Genomic DNA, 22,325 nt, shown 5'->3' with positions numbered 1-22,325 from the left:
TAGTTTTCCACTAGGCTGAGCAAACAAGGAGAAGAACACAATGATTTACACGATGACAGCTGTTAATTTGCAATGGGAAAAAAATAGAAGCTTAATTTTTTCATAATAAAAGATCAGAATTTGCAGAGTATTTCAGAGTGCAGCCAAAAATGGGGAAAGAAATTAAAATCACCAATCTCTGATTTTTGTGTGTGCGTCAGTGACTTTTTCCTATCCCTGATATTAAGGCAGTTTTAAGGGATTTTGCTATGTGTGCTTCAGTGAGAAATGTACAGTCTCCCTCATTCAAATTATCCCCCCAAGTGTCTGACAGCAGTAGCCTCTTGGCCAGTCAGTCTGGGAAGAGAAAATGTACAATAATGTCACAAAGGAAAGGAGGAGCTTTCATTGAGCTCTGCTATAATTTCAGGTCACGTCCATCCAGTATTCTCAGAAGTGATTTTTCAATTATTTATACTTTTTGCCTTCCTGACACAAAACTTAGGGAAGCATCCTTGAGGACATTTCCAAGGTTCACGCTTCAGCCATTTTTGTTTTAATCCTGTACAAAATAAGCATGGTTAGAATTATTTTACTGTGGGTAAAGTATTTTTTTTCCACTTTCCCATAACTCAACAATTGCTGAAGGAATTCTATCCAAACATTAAAAAATAAATCACCTTTACGAAGAAAGAAATCATAGAACATTTCAACCCTAAAGGAGAATGTTTCAGCAAACCCAGGGGGCTTTATTAATGAATTAGTGTATTAGTGTATTAATTATTAGTGTATTAATTTGTACTGCAATAATGCGTAGGAGCTCGAGTCATGGACCAGAACCCCATTGTGCCAGGAACTGTTCAAACAGAACAAAAAGATAGTCCCTGAGCCAAAGATCTTATAGAAACTGCTTGTGCTGGCAAGTGATGTAATAATAGATGGTTGGAGAGAAAGAAGATTGACTGACGATTAGAAAGGGCTTGGGTAATGGGATTTTTTCTGCATTTGCCTGTATAAACCCTTTGATAAGCATGTTGGTGATACCAACTACTCTGTTTGAACTACAGCTCCAATGAGGTACTGTGGCACACTTCAGAATTGAAATATTTTGGTTTTTCATTGAAAAGTCAAACTTTTCCATGAAAAACTTCAAGGAAAACTATTTTTTATGTTTATTTTAGCTGGAACAATGAGTGCCCAGAAGTGCAGACTGTCCTAGAGTGCTACTGAAGCCAGTGTAGAAATATGACCTACCAGAGAAGGTATTCTTGACCATAGACCATCAGGGCAAGGTCTACACTGAAGAATTTTAGTAGACAATTGCTACCAGAAGTGCAGCAGCTCTGGTGGGAAATGTTTGCTAAAATTCCCTGGTGCAGGTAAGCCAGGATACTTACTGAAAAGAGAAGACTAATAAAGAAGACACCCCATGTGAATTGTGGGTCAAAGCAATGCCACAGCTTTCCTTTTCTTTGAATCTGTTTTGGGAATGCAAAGTTCAGGAGGCAGTATATTTGTGTCTTATCATTGTAACCGGTATGGTGGCCTTCACAAGAAGAATTAACAGGCAAAAATTGAGGCAAGGATGTGAGGAAGAAGGAAGGATAGGAAAGAATCAGAGAGATTTGGTGTTTATTTCTGATGCCTTCTGTTCTGGAAAAAAGCAATAAAATGATATCTACTGTTATTTAACTTACCTGGATGAACACCAAATACTAATCATGGGGCCTTCAAGTGGTGATAGTGGCAGGGACAATGTCCTAACATATACTTCATGCTTAATTTCCATACCAGAATCCCTGCTTATATCAACTCCATCTGCATGCAAACATAGACCCGTTAGAAATAAAAAATCTATATAGCACCTGTGGGCCAACTGACTCATAAAAAAGAAAATGTTGAATGAATACAAGCTGACCACAAATTGTATTTTTCAATAAATAGGGCCTTTAGATTTTCATTTTGATTTCTATAGGTAGGAACAAAGAGGGGGGAGAGAGAGAGACTCAGACCCCTGTATGTAATTATAGCAGGCTAGATGTTACATACCCGGGACATAAAAAGTACTCTGCAGCTTATTGTTTTCAGCTAAAATTAACTTTGAAGTGCAAAACCACTTTAAATGAGAAAAAAACATCAAAAAGCTACAGATGGATCAAACTCTTGTGGATTCCTCTGACTAGGGTGAAGATTAGTACATATATATCAGAGAGCACAATGGGTGGCATTCGATACTGAGAAGCCAAATAATGAAAGTGAATATTAATTTTGAGCTATGACCAAAGCCAAATATGCCCCTATGTTTTCATTTAAATGTTTATGTAGAGTTTGTTTTAAGACAAAAAATGTAATACCTGTACTGTGTATATGCAGTGAAAGGAAAAAATAGCAGTGCTCTCAACAGAAAATGTATTGGTTTTTAGTGGTATAGGGAGGAATTATTTTTATTAATATTGTGGAATACAATAAACCCTTTGAAGACATATTATACGTCTGTTATGAGTGACTTAATTTTTTTTTTACATCAGAACATGCAGTATTAATTGCTCAGTCCTACACAATTTGCAAACTACTAGCACAGTGGCTATACTTCTCGAGGGTTATTATTATATTGTTAAAATAATCTGTTCAAATTTAACCTTCTCCTGCTTAGTAAAGTTGTATGCTTGCAATGCCCATAATTTCCATGATAAAACCATGGGCTAGAATTCTTCCATCGACCTCGTGCTGTCCATGCTACGTCACCTTAGGTCCACTTGAATGCAGTTGAGGGGTAGGGGATGGGGGACAGAGGGGAAGAGTGTCGTAGGGAACCAGCTGGGCTAGCATCCACCTCCATTGCTTGTGTTGGACCATCTCTAATGTTTGAAGGGTATTACAGCCTTCCCACTGAGGCCACAGAGATCCTTCCATTGACTTCAAGGAAAGTTAATGACAGCCTTTAATTGGTTTTTAATAAAAAATAAACAATTAAATCATGTGCCAAGACTGTGCCTCCCCCTCTCACTTTTTAAAAAATAATTTAAAATATGCAAAAGCAATACATTGCCAAACAAAGCCAAGATTTTTTTTTTCCAGTTTGGCTCTGGCATCTAGTCTTACTCACTGACACAGAGTAATTCTCTACCTTTAAAGATAACTGGACTTGCCTCGGTTTTGTTTGAATTTCAAAGAACAAAAACAAGAGGCTGAGACAGAGACAATTTTTTTTCTACATAGCTAAGCCAGATAGCAATATCCTACCTTTGCCCAGGGTGACCCCTCACTTTTATGAGCACTAGAATTTACCCACAAACAGAATCATGAACTGTGAAGTAAAGCTATTAATAAATAAGCATAATTAAAAATATGAATATGTCTTATGATAATGATTGACGTTTCCTGATTAACCCATTTTAAAGTCAACATTTATCAACAATATCAATATGGGAAATATCACAGTTATTTCTCTGTTCTTTGAATAGAAAATAACTAGTATCTCAGATAATAACTGTTGGCAAATGTTTACTTTTTACGCTGATCACTGCATTTGCCTCTTTTCTTGGTGATCACTACTTTACTGGAATTTTGCATTCTTGTGTTGTGCAAACTGTGTTTGTCTTATAAAGCTTGACAAACAGCTGAATTCGATCCTCTGCCCATTAAAGTAAATTCATTCAATTTCCATTAAATTCAGGAAGTTTTTTTTTTCTATTTACTTATTGAACTAGGGGGAACATGTGACCAGAGCTAAGCCTGATTTTCTTTAAGTATAAAATTAAGAGGAACAATACCTCTTAGAACAGCATAATGCTTCTGGCTACACAGTGAAGATATTTGCATATATCTTAGATATGCAGCATGCCATTTACATGTGCCACTGCAAGTCACAGTGATGCCCACAGATTTGATGGCCTAGGTATGCTAGGAAATGGTGCTCCAGGGTGGTAAAAGAAAGAGTAACTCAAACAGAAATATGAGCACAACATGTTCTTCATATTACACATACACTGATGTTTCACCTACATAACCCACAGCCATTGTTAAGGTAATAACATACTACCTCAAGGGGTTAAGGTTTCATTACGTTTTTAAGGACTAACAGGTGTGCCCCTATGGCTTGCCAAATACTTCATGATCAACTGCAAAACTAAACTATAAACTCATTATTCACCCCCTGGATCATCCTGCACCTGGCCAGTGAAATGGCAGTATTGGGATTTGTTTGGTTGTCCTTACTTGAATGCTATGGACCTCAAATCACCATGGTAGTGGTTAATCCTACACAGCACCAAAATATTCTTATGGCCTTGATGAAAGCATACATGCTTCATGAAAATGGGCAAGGGACACAGTGTAATACATGAGAACTCCTATGCCTTCTCACAAGGTATGCAGACCCACAGAACAGTAAGAGCTATCAAAAGCATCAAAGTAGTTATGTACAGGGATGGATTTAAGGGTGGGCAAATCTGGCAATGTCTATTGGGCCTTTCACAATGTTGGGTCTGTCTAGGTCCCTCACTTTGAGATATGCCTTGAAGAATTACTAAGCAAAGTCTCTACCACCTGGTCCCCTTAAGTTCATTTGCCAACTGGGCCTTTATCTGTAAAACTACACCTGGTCACACTGAAACTTAATTACATTTCCAGACATGTATAGCTACATGAAAGGAACAAACCTCCTTTACTGTTTGCTCCACAGTTTGCCTACCATATGACATTTCTAAATATAGAAACCACAAACCTAAAATGTATTCTATAAATAGATTAAAACGGAGGAAAGGGAACAACAATGAAAGCTTCTGAGCCCATCTCAAATAGAAGGAAGTGACAGGGGTTTGATTTGTTCCGGTAGCAAGGGTGGGTTCATATCAACTGTCATGGTTTGATGCTAGCTGCACCTTTGACCCCCTCTGGTCTCTCTAAGTGCACCCTCTCAGGTGACAGGCTGTCAGGGTTCCTTCCCCACTCTGAACTCTAGAGTACAAATGTGGGGACCCGCATGAAAGACCCCCTAAGCTTATTCTTACCAGCTTGGGTTAAAAACTTCTCCAAGGTACAAACTTTGCTTTGTCCTTGTACCCTATGTTATACAGAAAGGTAGTTACCCTTCCCTTTATATTTATGACACAGGCCTCTCACCTTCACCTTTCTCAGGAGTGGAATCCTGGCATTCTCCCACTCGCAGACCAGGTCTCGGACTTAGCCCCCTGTGTACCAACCACAATTGCTCAGCTAGCCAGACTGGGTTCGGCACCTCCAATTCTTCCCATTGGGACTGTGTCCAGTAGTAAATACAGTGACCCATAACAGGCTTCTTAAAAACGAATATTGTTTAATTGTAACAACAGGAACACAGCATAATGGGAGAAGAGAATTTTAAAATAACAAAATGCTTATTTTACTTTAAATCTGACCATCCTGAAATGAAGATCTAGGCGGGGAAGCTTCCTCAAGGCATCCCAGGAAGCCTGGGGATCAGTTTCTTTGCCTTAGCCATCTACCCCGATCGATAGGATGCAATATTTTTAAATCCCCCTGTCTTTTGATCTCCCCTCCTTCATGGAAGTGTATGTGTGTGTGACTGAGTCCTAGGAAAGCCAGTCTGGCAAGCCCCCCAACAGGCGGAAATAGAATATTACAGTTAATAATCCTGGGTGTTGCCACACAGCTCCTATGTGGGGATCCCTATTGTCCATCTTCTTGGGTCCATTTCCTGACCACCCTGATATTAAATTAACCCAATATACGCATGCAGTAAACATCTTGACAATACTCAGACCAACATATCTAGCACATAGTTGTGAAGGAAGTGGGTGATGCCTGAATTATTTTATATGTCCATCTGTTAGATTGTTATTGTGTGGTTTCCTATACAACTACAAGGGATTAATTCCAACAGGAGTAGACAGCATGTAAGCTAGGAAGCAGACAATACTTGCATGTAGACCCATTTGCTGATATCTAGAAGATTAATGCAGAGCATCAATTGCTTTGAAGTATACACCTGTTCCTCCCCCTGGACCTCTGTGACCACATAAAACAGTGTAACCAGGTTCAAGAGACACAGGGCATTGACAAAAACTTTAGGAGTAAATAAAAGGGTTATACCTGAAGAAAAGGGAGAGACAGAGATAGAGATTGCATGGATGCTGACTGTCCTCTCCAGACCAAGAGGTGAGGCATCTGGGATAAACCAGCCTTACCTAAAGCATTAGGTAATACAGATATAGGTTTAAACTGTTTATTGTGTTTATTGTGTTAAAATCTTTTTCTTCTTATGCTTTGTTCCTGTTTAGGTGAAACAATACTTTGTTTGGGTCACTGTATTTACCAGCTCCTGAAAGGAAGAACTGCAGGGACTGAACCCAGTCAGGCCTAATGAGCAGTCCTGGTTGGTCCATAGGAGGCTGTAGTCCAAGAACCAGTCTGAGGCCAGGTTTACATAAAAAAGTTAGGTGGTCCCAGCTATGTTGTGCACTGGTGTGAAAAATCCACCCCTCTGAGCAACAGTTAAGCTGACCCAGCACGGACAGCGCTAGGTCAATGGAAGAATTCTTCCATCAACCTACCTACCACCTCTGAGGGAGATGGATTAACTACAGCAATGGGAGAACTCCTCCCATCACTGTAACGATTGTCTACACTGAAGCGAATGTCTATGCTGAAGCGCTACAGCAGCACTGCTGCAGGTTCCTAGTGAAGACATAGCCTGTGAGTGGGAGAATCATGGGATTCCACCCCAGAGGGAAGTGAAGACACAAAGCCTGTCACCTGAGGGGGTGCACTTAGAGAGAACAGAGAGAGAGGTCAAAGATGCCCTGAACTGTGACAATAGTATTGATAGATTATTAAAGGCAACCCTGAATCCATCATAAAATTCTGAACGTAACACACAATGCGGCTTCAGGGGTTAATACTAATGATAGTTAGCACTTGAAGCATCCCAGTTTGGTGCATTTTCCTGCTCATCCCTGTTCTAACTATATAGTGGTGTCTGTGTTGATCTTTGGGACCTGTTTTACAACATGAAACTTTATTTTGTAGGGGGCTTGGGAAATATCCAAAATATCCAAAGTGACAGTCGCAAAGTTCAGTGTGGTTCTGTTTTCCTGTTTTGTTTTTTCAAAGTAAAGAGAAAAAAATTTCAATGGTCAGCCAGGGACTCAGGATCAGTCCTCTCTTTCAGTGCCTGTTAATGAGAAAATGAGAATCTTTAGCTTTGAATCTTCTAGGACTTGTGGTGATAGCACTGCTACTTCTCTCAGTCCCTTTGCCATTTCTTCACCTCCTACCACTTGTACGTTTTTCCCCACAACCCCATTTTTTTAAAATCATACAGTGGCAGCTACAGAGGGTTGAAAAAAATGACATTTCCGTGGAAAATCTGTCCCTTTTCTTGCAATCCCCCCCCAATTTGGAATTTTGGAACTCCAGTGGCTCACTGCAGCGGATGCCTGCCCTGATCTCTGCTCCCTTGGGAACAAAACCCATTATTGCAACATGAGTCACAAGGGTGCGTGGGGATCCAAAGCATTGGATTATATGCCCACCCGAGGATAGGGTTGCCACCTTATTGAAAGTAGCTATCCGAAAGCTTATGCTCAAATAAATTTGTTAGTCTCTAAGGTGCCACAAGTACTCCTTTCAGAGTGGCAGCCGTGTTAGTCTGTATTCGCAAAAAGAACAGGAGTACTTGTAAAAAGAAAAGGAGTACTTGTGGCACCTTAGAGACTAACTAATTTATTTGAGCATAAGCTTTCGTGAGCTACACTAAGTGAGCTGTAGCTCACGAAAGTTTATGCTCAAATAAATTGGTTAGTCTCTAAGGTGCCACAAGTACTCCTTTTCTTTTTACAAGTACTCCTGTTCTTTTTGCAGCTACAGACTAACACAGCTGCTACTCTGAAATCAGTACACACTGTCAGCTCTCCAGTTTTATGGGTCAGGCTCATCCCAGAGGGCTGGTGGTGGTGGTGGTTGTTTTTGTACCACGGAGGAGATGGCACCCCTACGTGACTAGGCAAGCTATGGAGGGTCCCACGGGCATTGGTGCCTATGCAGCTGGACCCCAGATCAAACCAGAGCTGATGGCGATAGGCAAAGTTGGCACAGCCCTGCCTGAGCCACACTCGCCTTGGGGGGAGGGCTCTGTAGGGGAGCTACTGGGAAGCGCTGTGAAGGGACGAGGGGGGCTCCAGCGGGCCGGGTGAGGGAAGGACTCAGGACTTCCACAGCTCACTCGCCTTCTCCACAGGCCCGCCCCTGGCTCGCGCCTCACGCACAACCCGCAGCCTGGCGCGCGGCCGCCCCACCTCCACGCGAAGGCCTCCCTGGCGGGGCGGAGACAGCCAGACAGCGAGCGAGCCGCGCCGGCGCGGGACAGGAAGCGGCGCCCGCCCGGCGCTTGGCGGAGGGGACCTGCGGCCATGGCCGCGCTGCAGCGGAGCGTTGTGTCCCCGGCGGGCAGGCACCGCGCCTCGGTGATCCTGCTGCACGGCTCAGGTGCAGGCCTCAAGGCTTTATGTCCCCAGGCACTTGCAGGGGGGCGCTAGGCTGGGGCGAGCCCGGGGACCCTGCTTTTTGCAGGGGTGGGGGCCGCTGGGCTGGGGCGAGCCCCGGGGGCCCACTCTGCAGGGGAGGCGCTGGGCTGGGGCCTTAGGGGTGTGTTGTAGTGGTTAGTGCACAGGTATGGACCATCCTGAATTTAGGCTGGAGGCTCAGGGCTTTACTGATGCGAGTGGCGCCCTTACCTTTAATGAGCTCACTGGTGTGAGTACGGGCTCAAAAGCAGACCCTTGACCCCCCTCCCCTCCCCCATGCCTCATTATTCTCCACCGGTAAAATGGCAATAGGGGCAGTAGAGGGACTCTGTCGGTTTGAAATCTAGACGATTTCAAAAACTGACTTAAAATGAGTTTGAAGTTCTGTACCTGCTCCCAAATTCCCATGCTAGTTTATGTGGGTTTACACCCACAATTTCCTCCCCTTTCAAAAATGTTTTTTTCTCCCCCCGCTGCAGTCTGCACACAAATAACAGGGAAACCAAGGCTACAGATCCTGCAAACACTTAGGCCATGTCTAGGTTGGGATAAAAGGTGTGGTAGCTAACACATCCTAACTGAGGCATTTGAAAAGTCTAGTGTAGACAAGGTGGGATGTATTTTAACGTGCACACATAAAGCTGAGGCTTCTCCTGAGCTTGAACTTGACCAGTTCAATGTGAGTTAAAGGCATGTGTTAGCGAATATAATATTTATCCTAGTCTAGACAAGGCCTTAGGTGTATGGATAACTGAATTCATGCAGGGGATTACCTTCATAAGTAAAAAATTACTTGTGTGCACAAAAATGTACAGGATCCGGGTGACATTTTCAAAAGTGCCTAAATTGATGGGACTGGTGCTGCTGTATCACGTAAATGCTTTTGAAATCCCCAACCCAGTTCCTACCTGACCACACAGGTGAAACATTTAAACTAACTATATGAAAAAATGCTTTTAATTTCACAGAGTGAACAGACTGAAAAAATATTTCCTCCATTATAAGTTATAGTCATTTTAGGTATTGCTTGTTATTTTTTTTTACCCTAATGTTGTTACATCAGGTGGAAGTGTAATCTTGAAATTGACTCTCTCTAATTAATTAAGGGTATGCATAAGGGTTTGCTGGATTGAGACTTTAGGAATCCATTCTGTTGTGATGTCTACAAGCATCTGTCAGTGCTTGAGTTAGATCTCTTAAAGTTATTTTACTGATATATATAATCATGATGTTTATATTTGATTTGACAAAGTATTCATATGTGTTTTTATTTTTATAATCCAGTTTGAATTTAGTTTATTAAACCAGGACTGTCAAAACTGTTTTGATTTCACAAAGCATACAAATGAAGGGGAGTTAATACAATATGCTCAGCTTCTCCTATTAACTCTAATACTTTAATGCTGGAGGAAATAATTTCCTCTTATTTTTTAGAAGTGGGGGAAGATTATGGTTAGAGGTTGATTCCACAAGTGGTTTAAGTACTGTACAATTTTTCATTATTGTTATAACTCTACTCATAATATTTACAATGGAGCTGTAAGGAAAAGTAAGAGTGCTCTTTTGTCTGGTTTTATTTAACAGTTCTGCAGGGTGGGTTCCAAAGCAGGGGTAGCCAGTTATCTTAGTTACACTGCATTGATGCCCTCTGGACAGAGCAACAGCTCAGTAGCAATCCCATTAATCCATTTTTTTTCTTAATGGTTGCCACCAGTTAATTGTAATACAAAGATGAGTTGACCCCAGATTGAATGGGAAGGTAGTGGAGAACTCCCCATGCAGTAAATCCAGTATTAGCATCAAGCAATATAGTAGTTCAGCAAGAAAAGCGGTGGTCTTAAGACACTGGAGTCAGGCCTTAAATCTGTAATCATTTTGTAGACAGATACTCAACTCTGTGTATGTGTCTGAGAGACACATGGAGGGTTGGAGAAGTTTGGCCACTCATGGTTGAAAGGGAAATTAAAACTTGTATTTTTATTTTAAAAGGAAAAGGTAGCAATGGGTACCACAGCTAGCTGATTTTATCCTCAGGCTTTGAAATAGGTCCCTGAAACTGAATTGGTTGTGCATTATTCATTCTTCTTAGTACCGTTCAGAAGAGAAGATAGTGTTAAAATAGTATGTTAAAATAAAATGTCTGAAGTCCAGCACTTTTTGATGTGTGCTTTTTATGTAACAGAAATTAGTTGCATCCAAATGGGAGCCCTGGTAATTATGACAATGTTAGGGCGATGATGGCAGTTGGTACATGAGGATCAAAGTCTCTTAACTAATGAGTCTTCTGCAAGCTGTTCAAACAGACTAAGGGCTAGTCTACACTAGAAGCGCTACAGCCGCTGGTCTACACTAGAAGATGCTCTATGCTGACGGGAGAGAGCTCTTCCGTCAGCATAATAAAACCATCTTCTCCAGAGGCAGTAGCCATGTTGGCAGGAGAAGCTCTCCCGCCGCCATAGCACTGTCCACACCGGAGCTTAGGTCGGTGTAACTTAAGTTGCTTGGGGGGGGAGGGAGGGAAAGAGGAGTTTATTCACACCCCAACCAACATAAATTATACTGACATAAGTGGTAGTAAGAAAAGGAGTACTTGTGGCACCTTAGAGACTAACAAATTTATTTGAGCATAAGATTTTGTGAGCTACAGCTCACTTCATCGGATGCATTCAGTGGAAAATACAGTGGTAGTGTATACAAGCCCTGGCTCCCAGCTTTATGCATGCTCCTGCTGACACTCAAAGCTCATGAAATGTCAGTAAAGAAAGGGGAGATGTGATGATATCTCCTGTATCACAGAGAAAACATATGAAGATCTATGGCCCCAATCTGGCTTATAAGCATTCACACTTAATTTTGATTTGCAGAGTCAAGGCTTACGTTCTCTAATGAAGGAAAGATATATGTAGGGAAAGGAATTTTATTTTCAAGCTTTTAAAAGTATTTTGTTAATAGTGTATCTTAGACAACCCATGTGTTCCAAATTTGACTGTTGAGAACAAGATTTGCTTCGATTCCAGCCTAAACTAGTCACATGATTGAAGTTACTCATGAGCATGTTTGCAGGAATAAATCCACAATGGGTTCCTAGTTATGTCTTTAATTTGTATATAGATTTTTTTTAAAAAAATGGCAAAGTCAAAATAAACACTGTAAAATTTTTGGGCCCAATCCTGGAAAGACTTACTATTGAGACTAGCACTTACTGCTGTGAGTTATTTACGATTTGACATAAATAGGGCCATTCATAGTACATTTTGTGCTTGGCCGTAAGCAGTAGCAGGACAGGGTCCTTTTGCCTTCCATTCATTAACTGAAGCATAATCCCAGTAGTATTTATTTACATTTTATTTTGTAAATAATATCTCGGGGCTTTCTTGTTGAAACCTGAAGCAATAAAAAGCCTTTTCCACCTGAGGGCTTGTCTTCACTGCAACAGTTACCTTTAGTGAATACAATGGAGTTACCCCAATCAGGTTAGCCTGGCTCCATTGAGAATGACTATACTGTGAAACAATACTTCAGATACACAGTGATTTGGATTAGTAGCACAGAGTGATTGGATTCGCCGCTGATCAGTTTCTGTAACTCAAGATGCCGCTTCCCCGTTGTTTATTTGCTGGAGTGTCAGTACCACTAGAGCTTCAACCCACTTTCCTGACTGGTCAGCTAGCTCCAATTTAAAGAAACACTCAACTCAAAGTTAGACATTTTTGTGTGTGTGGATGAGCGTTGGTTAAAGGCAAAACTCGAGTTATACATTGAGAACACTGCAGATGTTCGCAGAGGATAAGAGCTTTAAAGGAGGAGAAAATGGATGGATGTTTGTGAGACACTTTGAAGACATTGAATCTGCAAGGATCCACGCCTGTGGACACCTGCTTGTAGGATTACAGACTCAACTGTTGTTGGGTGTTGGCCAGAGCCACAAAATTCAGACCCTGGTCTCAGCCAACTCTCAAGAAAGGGACTGGTTTGGATTTAGGATTTTGAGCAGCCTGTCATAATTCTAGGAGCCAGATGGTTGGATCTGGGTTCATATTTTGAACTCCTTTTTACCCAGAGTTCAGGGGAATTTGGATCTGAGATTTTAGTTGAAGTCTATTTCTAATAAAAACATCATATTTAATTATACAGTTATTATTTTCAACTACATTTTGAGGACTGTTCATTTAAAACCTTTGTAATTAAAAAAAATGAAGAAAATAATAAAATGTATCTTTTTTTAAGAGGACACCAACTGACAAGCTTTTTGGATTTTTTTTTTACTTTGTATTTTCTTGCATTCTCCTGTGGGTTTTTTATCACTTTACTATCAGTGGATAATTATCTAGGTTATAAGGATACAAAAGATTTTTGTGGCCAACTGGGAAATCAATGGCAGTAATGCTGTAGCAAAATGTTTATAAAAGCAATAGTATGTAGCCCCTTTAAGAGTGTGATCAGAGAGGTGTTGAGTACGTCCTGATTTCAAAGAGAGCTGAGGGTTCTCAGTACTTTCAGAAGTTGCTGAGCAGCTTGCAGGATCAAGTCTGTAAATTAAGTGAATTTCAGGTATAAATATTTTTGGCATTGTATGGTGCTACCTATAAATATGTGGAATAACATTTCCTGTGGGTTTGTGTTTTGCAGGTGACACTGGCCCCAGAGTAAGAGCGTGGATCAAACAAGTTCTGAATCAGGATTTGGTTTTCCAGCATATAAAAGTAATTTATCCAACAGCTCCTGCCAGGTATTGTGCAATGCCTTTTACTACTAAGACTAAATTCCTCTAATCTTCTGACAAAATCATTGTTGTGAAAATATTCTTATACCTTTGGGTACAGGTAGTGCTTTGTTTTGCAATTCTTTCTGTACTTTTTTTTGGTGATATTTGGAGCTCAGTAATGCTTTGCAACCACAGGATCCTATTTTTAAATGCATGAGATTTTATGTAGGACACACACTTCTAATTCACATTAAAGCCCTGTCCGCATTACAATTGAATACTTCACAAGAATAATATAGATAGGGATTTTTCTATGACATGCTGTAACCATGTTTTATTAAATCATATTCTAGGCTACCTCCATACCTATAATTGTTCCCATAAATCTATTACCAGAATTAACCAAACATTTCACTATACATAATATCACACTTTGGTTCTGACGAACAGTAGTCCTGTGTGACTGGTAGGAGTATTTGCCTTGTAATAAATATATAATTAGGAGCAATGCAAGGATCATCTTCAGTTATTGGTGACAGCACTGGAAATTAAAACATTTGAATCACAAGGTTGATTTGGTTTTTAATTTAGAATAATTGGGTACAGAATCAATAAAAATTGAGTCCAGTTTCCTCATCGCAGGTGCCTGTGTTTGCAAGCCCCGTTATTATTTGTTTAGTCATAGTAAAGTGCCATAATGTGCTTTGTGGCATACAGGAAATAGAGGGAGCTAATGGTACTTGCCCTAAGGAGCTTACAAGCTAGGGCCAGCATTTTCAGACTTGGCTGCCTAAAGCTAGGCACTTAAATTCATATTTAGCTATCCAAATAAATAGCCTGATTTTCAGAGATAAGCCAAACGCCTCTGAAAAATCAGGCCACTTATTTGAATGTCTGATGACCTGATTCAGGAAAGAACTTCCATCGAAGTCAGTGAGACTGAAGCGTATGTGTAAGTGTTTTTTTGAGTCTGGGCCTAAATATGGATTGAAGTATTCAATTTTAGGTACCAACGTTGAAAGCTTTTGTCCTAAATATATATATGGGGTGGGGTTTGTGACATCTAGTATTGGCTTTCAAGGACCAGAAGTTTGAGAGAGTTTTCATTGAATTGGTTCAGGTGGTACAAAAACAAGAATTATTATTAATAATAATAATAATAATAATATGTATTACGGTAGCACCTAGGAACTCTAATCATGGGCCAGTACCCAATTGTGCTAGGTTCTGTACAAACACAGACAAAAAGACAGTCGAGATTTTGTTTTGCTCATCACATATCTATATAGAAGCAGTCCTTGACCCAAGGAGTTTACAGTCTAGTTATTATGCATGCAACATAACTGACTCACTGTATATGGATGAGAGCAACTCAGGGTTGTGGAGAAAACTTGCCCAGGACATTGCTGAAAATCTTTGTGGAAGAAGTGTGTTTTATGGAGAGATTTAAGGGAGGTAGTTCAATAGGTCAGCTCCACTATGGGCATGATTTTATTCAAACAAGACACTGCTCCCTTGACGCTAGGCTAATTGTGCAGCTAGCGTTATCCGTGGGGGCCCAAAAGGCTCCATCCTCTGCATGAATATTGGCAGTAGATGCAGGTTTGCTAGAATTAACTTCTGTAGTGTTCCATCCTCTGCATGAATACTGGCAGTAGATGCAGGTTTGCTGGAATTAACTTCTGTAACGTTCCTCCTTCAGCCTTCCTGTGTGTGTCCTATGTGTGCAAAATGCCTCAGGCCACATCTGTTTGGCCACTAAAGTTCCACTTTCCCATTCCAGCGTATCCAAAGCCACAATCTTGCCCTATTATTTTATTTTTTTGTAGATAACTACAGCTATAGGCAACATTGTAAATGATTAAATCAGTACATGTTATGATTTACCAAGGAGCTTTTTTTTGACTTGGACACAGATTGTAAGGTATCAATAAAGATGACATGTAAAAAAAGAGCCTAGATTGTAACGTAAAAGGTATGAATAATTAGTTGCCCGGTTTCAGTCAAGTTTACTCTCATTATTCTTTTCCAAAGCAAACTAAGGTCAAGTATGATTTGATTCAACTTTGCAGCTTTTAGCAGGATTTTTCCATTCTGTTCTCCTTGTGTGAAAGGGATATATCCAAAGAAAAATACCTGTAGTGCATTTGTCTTTGATTGGTAACTGAGAAGTACATTACAGAATATTGCTTTACAGCCCCCTTGTTCCTGTTAAGCACCATTAACTGACACAGTGAAATAAAACAGATGCGCTTAACTACAGTAATGCTTGCCACTGTTTGGAGCTATATACAAACAAAGGAAGTTTGTAAAAGTATGCTTTACTGGTTACAATGTAAATAACAAAAACCCATGCTGGCCAAGCAAAAGTTATTTTGGTGTTTAAATCTAATGCATGTTATACACTTTGTAAAGTCTGTAATGGTTTCTCTTCCCTCTTTCCATAGAAGAGAAAAATCAAGGCCAAAAATGTCAAATTGGAATGACAAATGGTAGGCTCCTTCATCCATATGTAGGAACCCAAATATATGGACTGATTTCTTTTTCCTATGGTACTGAGCACCAGTTAAGGTTTTCAGTACCTCTGAAAATCAGGCCTTAAATTACCCAGTAGTACTGTCCAGGTATACTGAGGTCCTGATCCTTATGGTTGATAACCTATAAGGGGATGGTTGTGTCTGAGTGGAGTTCTGTTGACATCCAAGTAGTTCTGTGGAGGTTAGCAATCCACAGTTGTGCATCAGAGCATAAAGCTTATTGTCAGTTTTGACCCTAATGATTAAAAGCAAAAAGAAGCTTCAGAAGTTAGGCATGCCTATAAATGTTGCCTGAATTTTTTAAGGGACCTGACAAGCAGTAGAACTTGTATAATTTTTATCATGCTGTCTTGGAATTTTTTTAAATTGTTTTATCCCAGCACTGAAATAATTGCTTTTCCACCTCCTATTTCCTATAGGAGTTATTGGGGCTTAACTCACCAACTATCATAGACCGAACTCTTTTGGAGCAACCAAAGAACATACTCCAGAATAAAATCCTAAAAACATATTCATTCTGCCTGATTAACTTTTAAAATATAAAATTATTTAGTGTTGATTGAGGAATGATACAAGGCAAACTACTCCTGAGAGAATTCTGCACCAAAAAAATTAAAAATTCTGTTCAAAATATTTTAAAGTTTGGCAAAAATCTGCGTATTTTATTTGTTAAAATAACACAATATAATCAAACCATTTTCAAATGTTTGCTGACAAGTATTTTGAAATAAATTACCAAAATAATTGAAAATGGTGTGATTATGTTGCTATTATACTGTGTTATTTTGCAGAACTTTGCAGAATTTTAAATTTTCAATTTTTTTGGCACAGAATTCCCTCAAGAGTACCAGGGTTCTGTGTGGCGCAGTCTGGGTGTGGGCAGCTTGTGGGGGGTCTGAGTACGAGGAGGACTCTGGCTGCACAGGGGCTTGGTGCGGGGTTCTAAGTGCAGGGGGAATTGGACTCTGCAGGGGAGTCCAGGTGAAGGTGGTTAGGGCTCGGGGGGAGGGCTGAGGGAGTGGGGCTTGGTGGATATAACCCAGCCCCAGCAGCTCTGTGCAAGGAAGGGAAGGGGGAGGGGGAACTACATCTCCATCCTCCTCCCCCTCCCCCACCCAGCCGAGACATCCCTGGGCAGCCAGGGCATCCCCAGACCTCCCTCCGCCCAGTGTTTTACCTCTCTCCCGGCGGCCCAAACAGACATGTCTGAGCTGCCAGGGAGGGGTGAGTGAGCGCTGATGCAGCTTCTCTTTGCCTCCCCATAGAAACCATTTTCTGCAGAAGGTAAAGAGAATCTGCGGGGGATTTTTCTGCTGTGCAGCAGTGGCGCAGAATTCCCCCAAGAGTAAAACTCTTCAGGGAAAAGTCTTATATAATAGGGATTAAAGCGATAAGGTGCTAAATAAATTATATCCGTTTTTATAGTTGTTTTAGCTAGTCTGCAGAAGGGATATAATTCTGTTATTCTATAGAAGGTTTAAAAAACCCGGAGAAAGATTATCATTTTTTTTAATTACACTCTTCTGTAATGGGAGCTGACCGCCTTCAAATATCTGAGTTGGCTGCTTTAAAAAAAAAAAAAAAAAAAAGTCTGTATAATATGGCTGGCTCTCAGTTGCTTAAAAACAAAGTATAATTTTAACATTTGTTTTACTTTAAAATATATATACGTATATGGAAATAATTCTGGTATAAGGAACTAGATTAACCACCCTGGAGACTGAAGGCCTTCTGTCCCCAGAACAAGTATAACATGGATAGCAACTTCCTTGTACATCCTTACCAATGTATCTGCTGGGGTATTTCACTTTGAGGTGCTGACGGTCTCAACTGCTTTCTGGCTTCAGATGTCGATAGACATGTTGATATCAGAAGATGATTCAATAAAAAAGTCATTTGAATGAAGAAGTTGACTGAAGACACCAGTTGAGGGCACTGAGCACCTTGCAGGATTTGGCCCTCATTCCTTGTTGTATCTGTTGTGACTACCAAGATGACTGCCAATTAGTGACATGGTGGATTTTTTTAATTGGTCACTTGTCCTTTAAGAAGTGGGAATGTACTACCAAACAGTCATCCAATGATAGCTTCAGTCATTACTGATGTGGCGCTAAATTTTTTTTGTTTGTCACCAGTCTTTGGAGCCATGCAGTGCCTCATTTTAATGTTCTTTTAAAAAACAAAACAAACCCTTCCAATGACAAGTACTTCAGCCACATTCCTGTTTGGCTTTTGTTCTTGACGTTAAATTGCACCAAATTTTATAAAGGCAGTGCAATAGTTGCCAGGTCCCAGAGCAAGCTACTTAGTCTGTGGTCAGTCTAAGACTTCAGTTCTTGCATTATTCCTTTTCAAAAGATGAAAATATTTTTATATATGTATATCTAACACTACTTTCTAACATACTAACAAATGCTCTGATACAGAGAGCATGTGGGCCCCTGTTTATTAATGTGAAAGAAATACATGCATTTATAAAACCCTAATTTAATAAAATAAGAAGTGGATAATTTTGTAATGGCTGCAAAGAAGTTGAGGGAAGATTAATGGGATGGACTCCAGAAGCTACAGACATGTAGCTGAGGCCAAATCATTTTACAAGTTTCTGTTTTTAGTTTTTCACTTTTCCTAGAAGCATTTTGTTTTATCTCTGTATAAGCTTAAAATATTGAAAAAGATGATTGTCGTTTTATTTTAATGGAACATTCAATTAACTTCTTTTTTAGCGTTCTTCCAACATTGATGTCTCTGTAGCCAGATTTAAATTGTTAAACACGGTTGAATTAGGATTCCCCCCAGTAATGTTGATGCACATGCTTTAATTAAAAACCAGGGGTTTAAATTGTAGCCCTAGTAGCTGATGCAATACTTAAAGCCACTTCTGCACTCACAGTTTTAAAGGCAAAGAGTTTCCTTTTTTTTCTTCTTTATTTGGGTCAGCACGGCTGCAGCTTTAAATACTGTTTCAGCTGCTACCACTGTGACTTAAACATTCGGTTTCTATTGACTATCTAAATCAGGAGAACTGAATACCACCCAGTTTAGCCTTAAAAAAAAAAAAAAAAAAAATAGAAAGTGATAGTTTAAATTGGCATTGCAGCAGCTAACGTGGTAAAGTTAAAACTATTGAGGCTCCACTTGTTTTAATAAATATACCTTGCCTTTATAATCCTCTTGAAAAATCTAGGTCAAAGATTCTTTGCGCTGTTTAGCATTCCCTTCTGACAGTCTTTCCCGTTGTAAGTCAGAAAGTAAACTGTAAATACACAACTTGGACTATTTTGTGGATCTTTTTGACATCCACTAGCATATCTTCTCACGGCCAACAGACCGCTCTGCATAGTTTAAGTGTTACACATTTTGCAAAATACACTGTCCTTCCTCTGATGGAAATATATGGATGCTAAAGGCTGTTCAATACTGCGGGCTAGTGTTCCAGCCTTTCACCTGGGTTCAAATCTTCACTTTGCTGATGAGTGGAGGTGAGTTTCATTTCATACTAGTCCCCATTTGGCAACATCACAAAAACCCCAGACAGTTTGGCACCATTCAGCTACATTGGCAGCAGTCTCTGCTTGTGAGAGGCCTAGGATTGGAAAAGCAGCAGGAGTATTGCAGGTCAAGATTGAGATGGATTGGCAGAGCTGTAAGGGGGAACATGCACCGTGCCTATTCGTACTATGTTTGGCTCAAGCAAATGTTATTAATCCCTCAGTTTCATGAGCCCTAACCTCATTCATAAATTTAAAACAAAGGAGCTTTGTAGAAGTGGGATTTTGATGGACGCATAGACGGATTTCAGATATTGTCAAGCTGTTTCTCTTTATTCTGACCACATAGATATCAAGACCTATCTTGGAGTTTACACTATACCACTATTCTGCAGCATGGAGAAAGCATATTTTTGCAAATTGAATATCTTTTCATTTCATTTCTCATGTATCCTTTGCGGTTTACGTGCTGCAGCAAGTACGTGAACCGTTTAATGTTCAGGATAACATACCCATATGAAATACATGCATACAGTGAATGCATCTTTGCCCAGCAGGTACCTTGATGGGGGAAAAGCAGTGTATAATAACGGTTCTGTCTCAGGTTCCTTATTCCTTAATCCATACTCTAGTGGCATTCTTCCTCCCATTTCTCTTCATTTCAACTTTTTCCCAGTGCAGCTGGAAACCTGTTATCTCCACCTTGGGAATGGGTAAGAATTCTGCTGTTGCAGCATTATTCATATTGTTTCCCAGCAAGTTATGGGGGTTTGAGATGTATGTTATGTTATTTATTTTAAAGCTTTCATTATATTTTTCTCATTGTAAATATTAGGTTTTTTTCATTGTGATTAGCCTGTTGAGTCCCTATGTCATCTGCCAATCCCTTCTACATTGTTTGCCACCAGTTCTGGAAAGCTGCCATTCTGAAATTCAGAGCATGGCTTAGAAGTGCCTTCCAGTGCTCCAAATAGAGTTTCTGGTATGTCCCTGGCCATATTCATTCAGCAAAATGACAGTGGGTTTACAGTCACCAACAGGAGGACACTCGGGTGGAGGTGGTCTCTGAGAAGACCATTTGAACTCAAATAGTAAATACTACAATTGTGTAGAAATTCTTAAAATTGATGTGCTTTGCAGACCGAAACATCCAAAACAATAAAATAATACTATGGTATAAAACTTGCTGGGCAGAACAGTGCTCTGTTGCAGTGTTACAAATTCCGAGTAACTCCCGTGTAGCATCCTATAGACTTAATCTGTTTTTCCACTACCTCTAAAAGATGCTACAGTGGAGTTATTTGGGATTTAAACTGCTGCAGTTATTTAAAAGCGGATATTGGCCCGCTAATTCCCTCCAAACCACACAACTCTTGCCAAAAATTCCTAATCGCCTTACTCCACTTGCCAGTAAATATTTAAAGGTTAATTCACCACTTTGCAGAGGGCCTGTATGAGGTCTGTGCATCACCAGTTAAAGTCCCACGTATGCTGTATTTTAAGATATGAATGAGACTTAAGTGGTACATAGGTCTGTGTTATAGAATCATAGCAATGTAGGGCTGGAAGGGTCCTCGAGAGTTAACTTGTCCATCCCTTGCTCTGAGGAAAGACCAAGTATGCCTAGATCATCCCTGACAGTTGTTTGTCAGACCCGTTCTTAAAAACTTCCGCTGACGAGGATTCCACAACCTCCGTTGGAAGCCTGTCCAAGGTGTTTATCCTTATAAGCAAAAGGTTTTTCCTCGTATTTAACCTAAATCTCCCTTGCCAGTTAAGCTGATTACTTCTTGTCCTACTTCCAGGGGATGTGCAGAACAGTCTCTGTCCTCTTTATAATGGTCCTTCGCATAGTTGAAGACTGTTCTCAGTCGTCTTTTCTCAATAGTAAACATGCCCAGTTTTTAAACCTGTCCTCATAGGTCAGGTTTTCCAAACCTTTTATCGTTTTTGTTGCCCTTCTCTGGACACTCTCCAGTTTCTCCTTATCTTTCCTAGAATGTGGCACCCAGAACTGGAGACAGGCTGAGGCCTCACTAGTACTGGGTAGCGCAGGGCAGTTGCCTCCCAGGTCTTACATATGATGCTCCTGTTAAGACACCCCAGAATGATATTAGCCTTTTCTGCAACTGCTTTTCATTGTTGATGCATTTAGTTTGTGATCCACAATAACCCCTGCTCCTTTTCAGCAGGATTACCAGTTATTGCCTTTTTGTAGTTGTGCATTTGATTTTTTTCCTGCCTAAGTATATTCTGTTCTGACTTGGAAGGGATTGTTATTTATGGAAAGGTGCACCTTGTTTCCATAGCATCCCAGTGAAGCCTCAAATTATTAAAATGTCAATACTTTTACAGACTGTACTGTCAAACATTTACTGGTAGGCTAAGAAGGATTCTCATACAATTAAAGCTAAACAATTTTTATGTACTATACTTGACTTAAAAAAAAAAGAATTCTAATTCATAGTATTTAATTAATGTGCAATGGATCTTCCAGTCATTAGCAGAGATTAGCTGTGAAACAGCAAGGGTTTGCAAAAGTGAGATTAAAAGCTTTTTCCTCCTTTTTCAATATTGTTTGATGTCTAGTCTAAAATAAGAGTGATTTTTTTAAAAATATAAAACCAGTGTATGTGTGTCCCCTTGCTCTCAGGCAAAAATTACATCCAGTGGAAAAAAGATTTAATAGCCAGAATTGTCAGGAGTTGTGTATAAGGTAATCAGATTCTCCCCTCCCCCAACAAAAATACCCATAGCCTTCTAAATTCTTGCTACATAACTACTCCAACTGATCCATTCTACTCTCATTTACACTGGTGTAAATCCAGAGCAATTCCAGTATAGATTGCACTAATGTAACCAATCAGAATCTGGCCCACTGAGTTCTGTTGGACAGCGTGCATGAGTCAGGGCTAATGGCGAGGGGTCCTAGTTTAGAAGTGTTTGAAAATTGGATATGTATATAGGCAATCTTTTCTTTTCCCCCTTTTGTTTAAGTATACTTTCAAGTCTAATTTTCTTGAACTTCTCCTGACACATATCTAATGCAGTAACTATTGGTGCGGTATGGCACCGTAAGGCTGCCCTG

The 22,325-nt window shown here is 40.1% G+C and overlaps 1 protein-coding gene across 3 annotated transcripts in view; it reads left to right on the top strand.

The window, feature by feature from the left end:
- Window positions 1-8,152: 8,152 nt before the first annotated feature.
- The window catches only part of LYPLAL1 (lysophospholipase like 1), a 37,961-nt gene continuing 23,788 nt past the window's right edge, over window positions 8,153-22,325 (top strand). Inside the window, exons 1-4 of one of the 3 annotated variants that reach the window (XM_043543639.1) lie at window positions 8,153-8,466; window positions 13,134-13,233; window positions 19,587-19,685; window positions 19,870-19,950. In XM_043543639.1, the coding sequence (XP_043399574.1) occupies window positions 8,391-8,466; window positions 13,134-13,233; window positions 19,587-19,685; window positions 19,870-19,950 (356 nt within the window). In that variant the 5' untranslated portion in view covers window positions 8,153-8,390. Of the gene's footprint in view, window positions 8,467-9,366; window positions 9,425-13,133; window positions 13,234-19,586; window positions 19,686-19,869; window positions 19,951-22,325 lie in introns of those variants that run through there. The other 2 variants (XM_007064767.4, XM_037895710.1) reach the window with 2 other exon arrangements.

Source organism: Chelonia mydas, chromosome 3, assembly GCF_015237465.2.
Source record: "Chelonia mydas isolate rCheMyd1 chromosome 3, rCheMyd1.pri.v2, whole genome shotgun sequence".
In the NCBI taxonomy this organism is placed as follows: Eukaryota; Metazoa; Chordata; order Testudines; family Cheloniidae; genus Chelonia; species Chelonia mydas.
The sequence above is the reverse complement of the archived record's forward strand: the minus strand, read 5'-3'. Positions and strand labels throughout refer to the sequence as shown.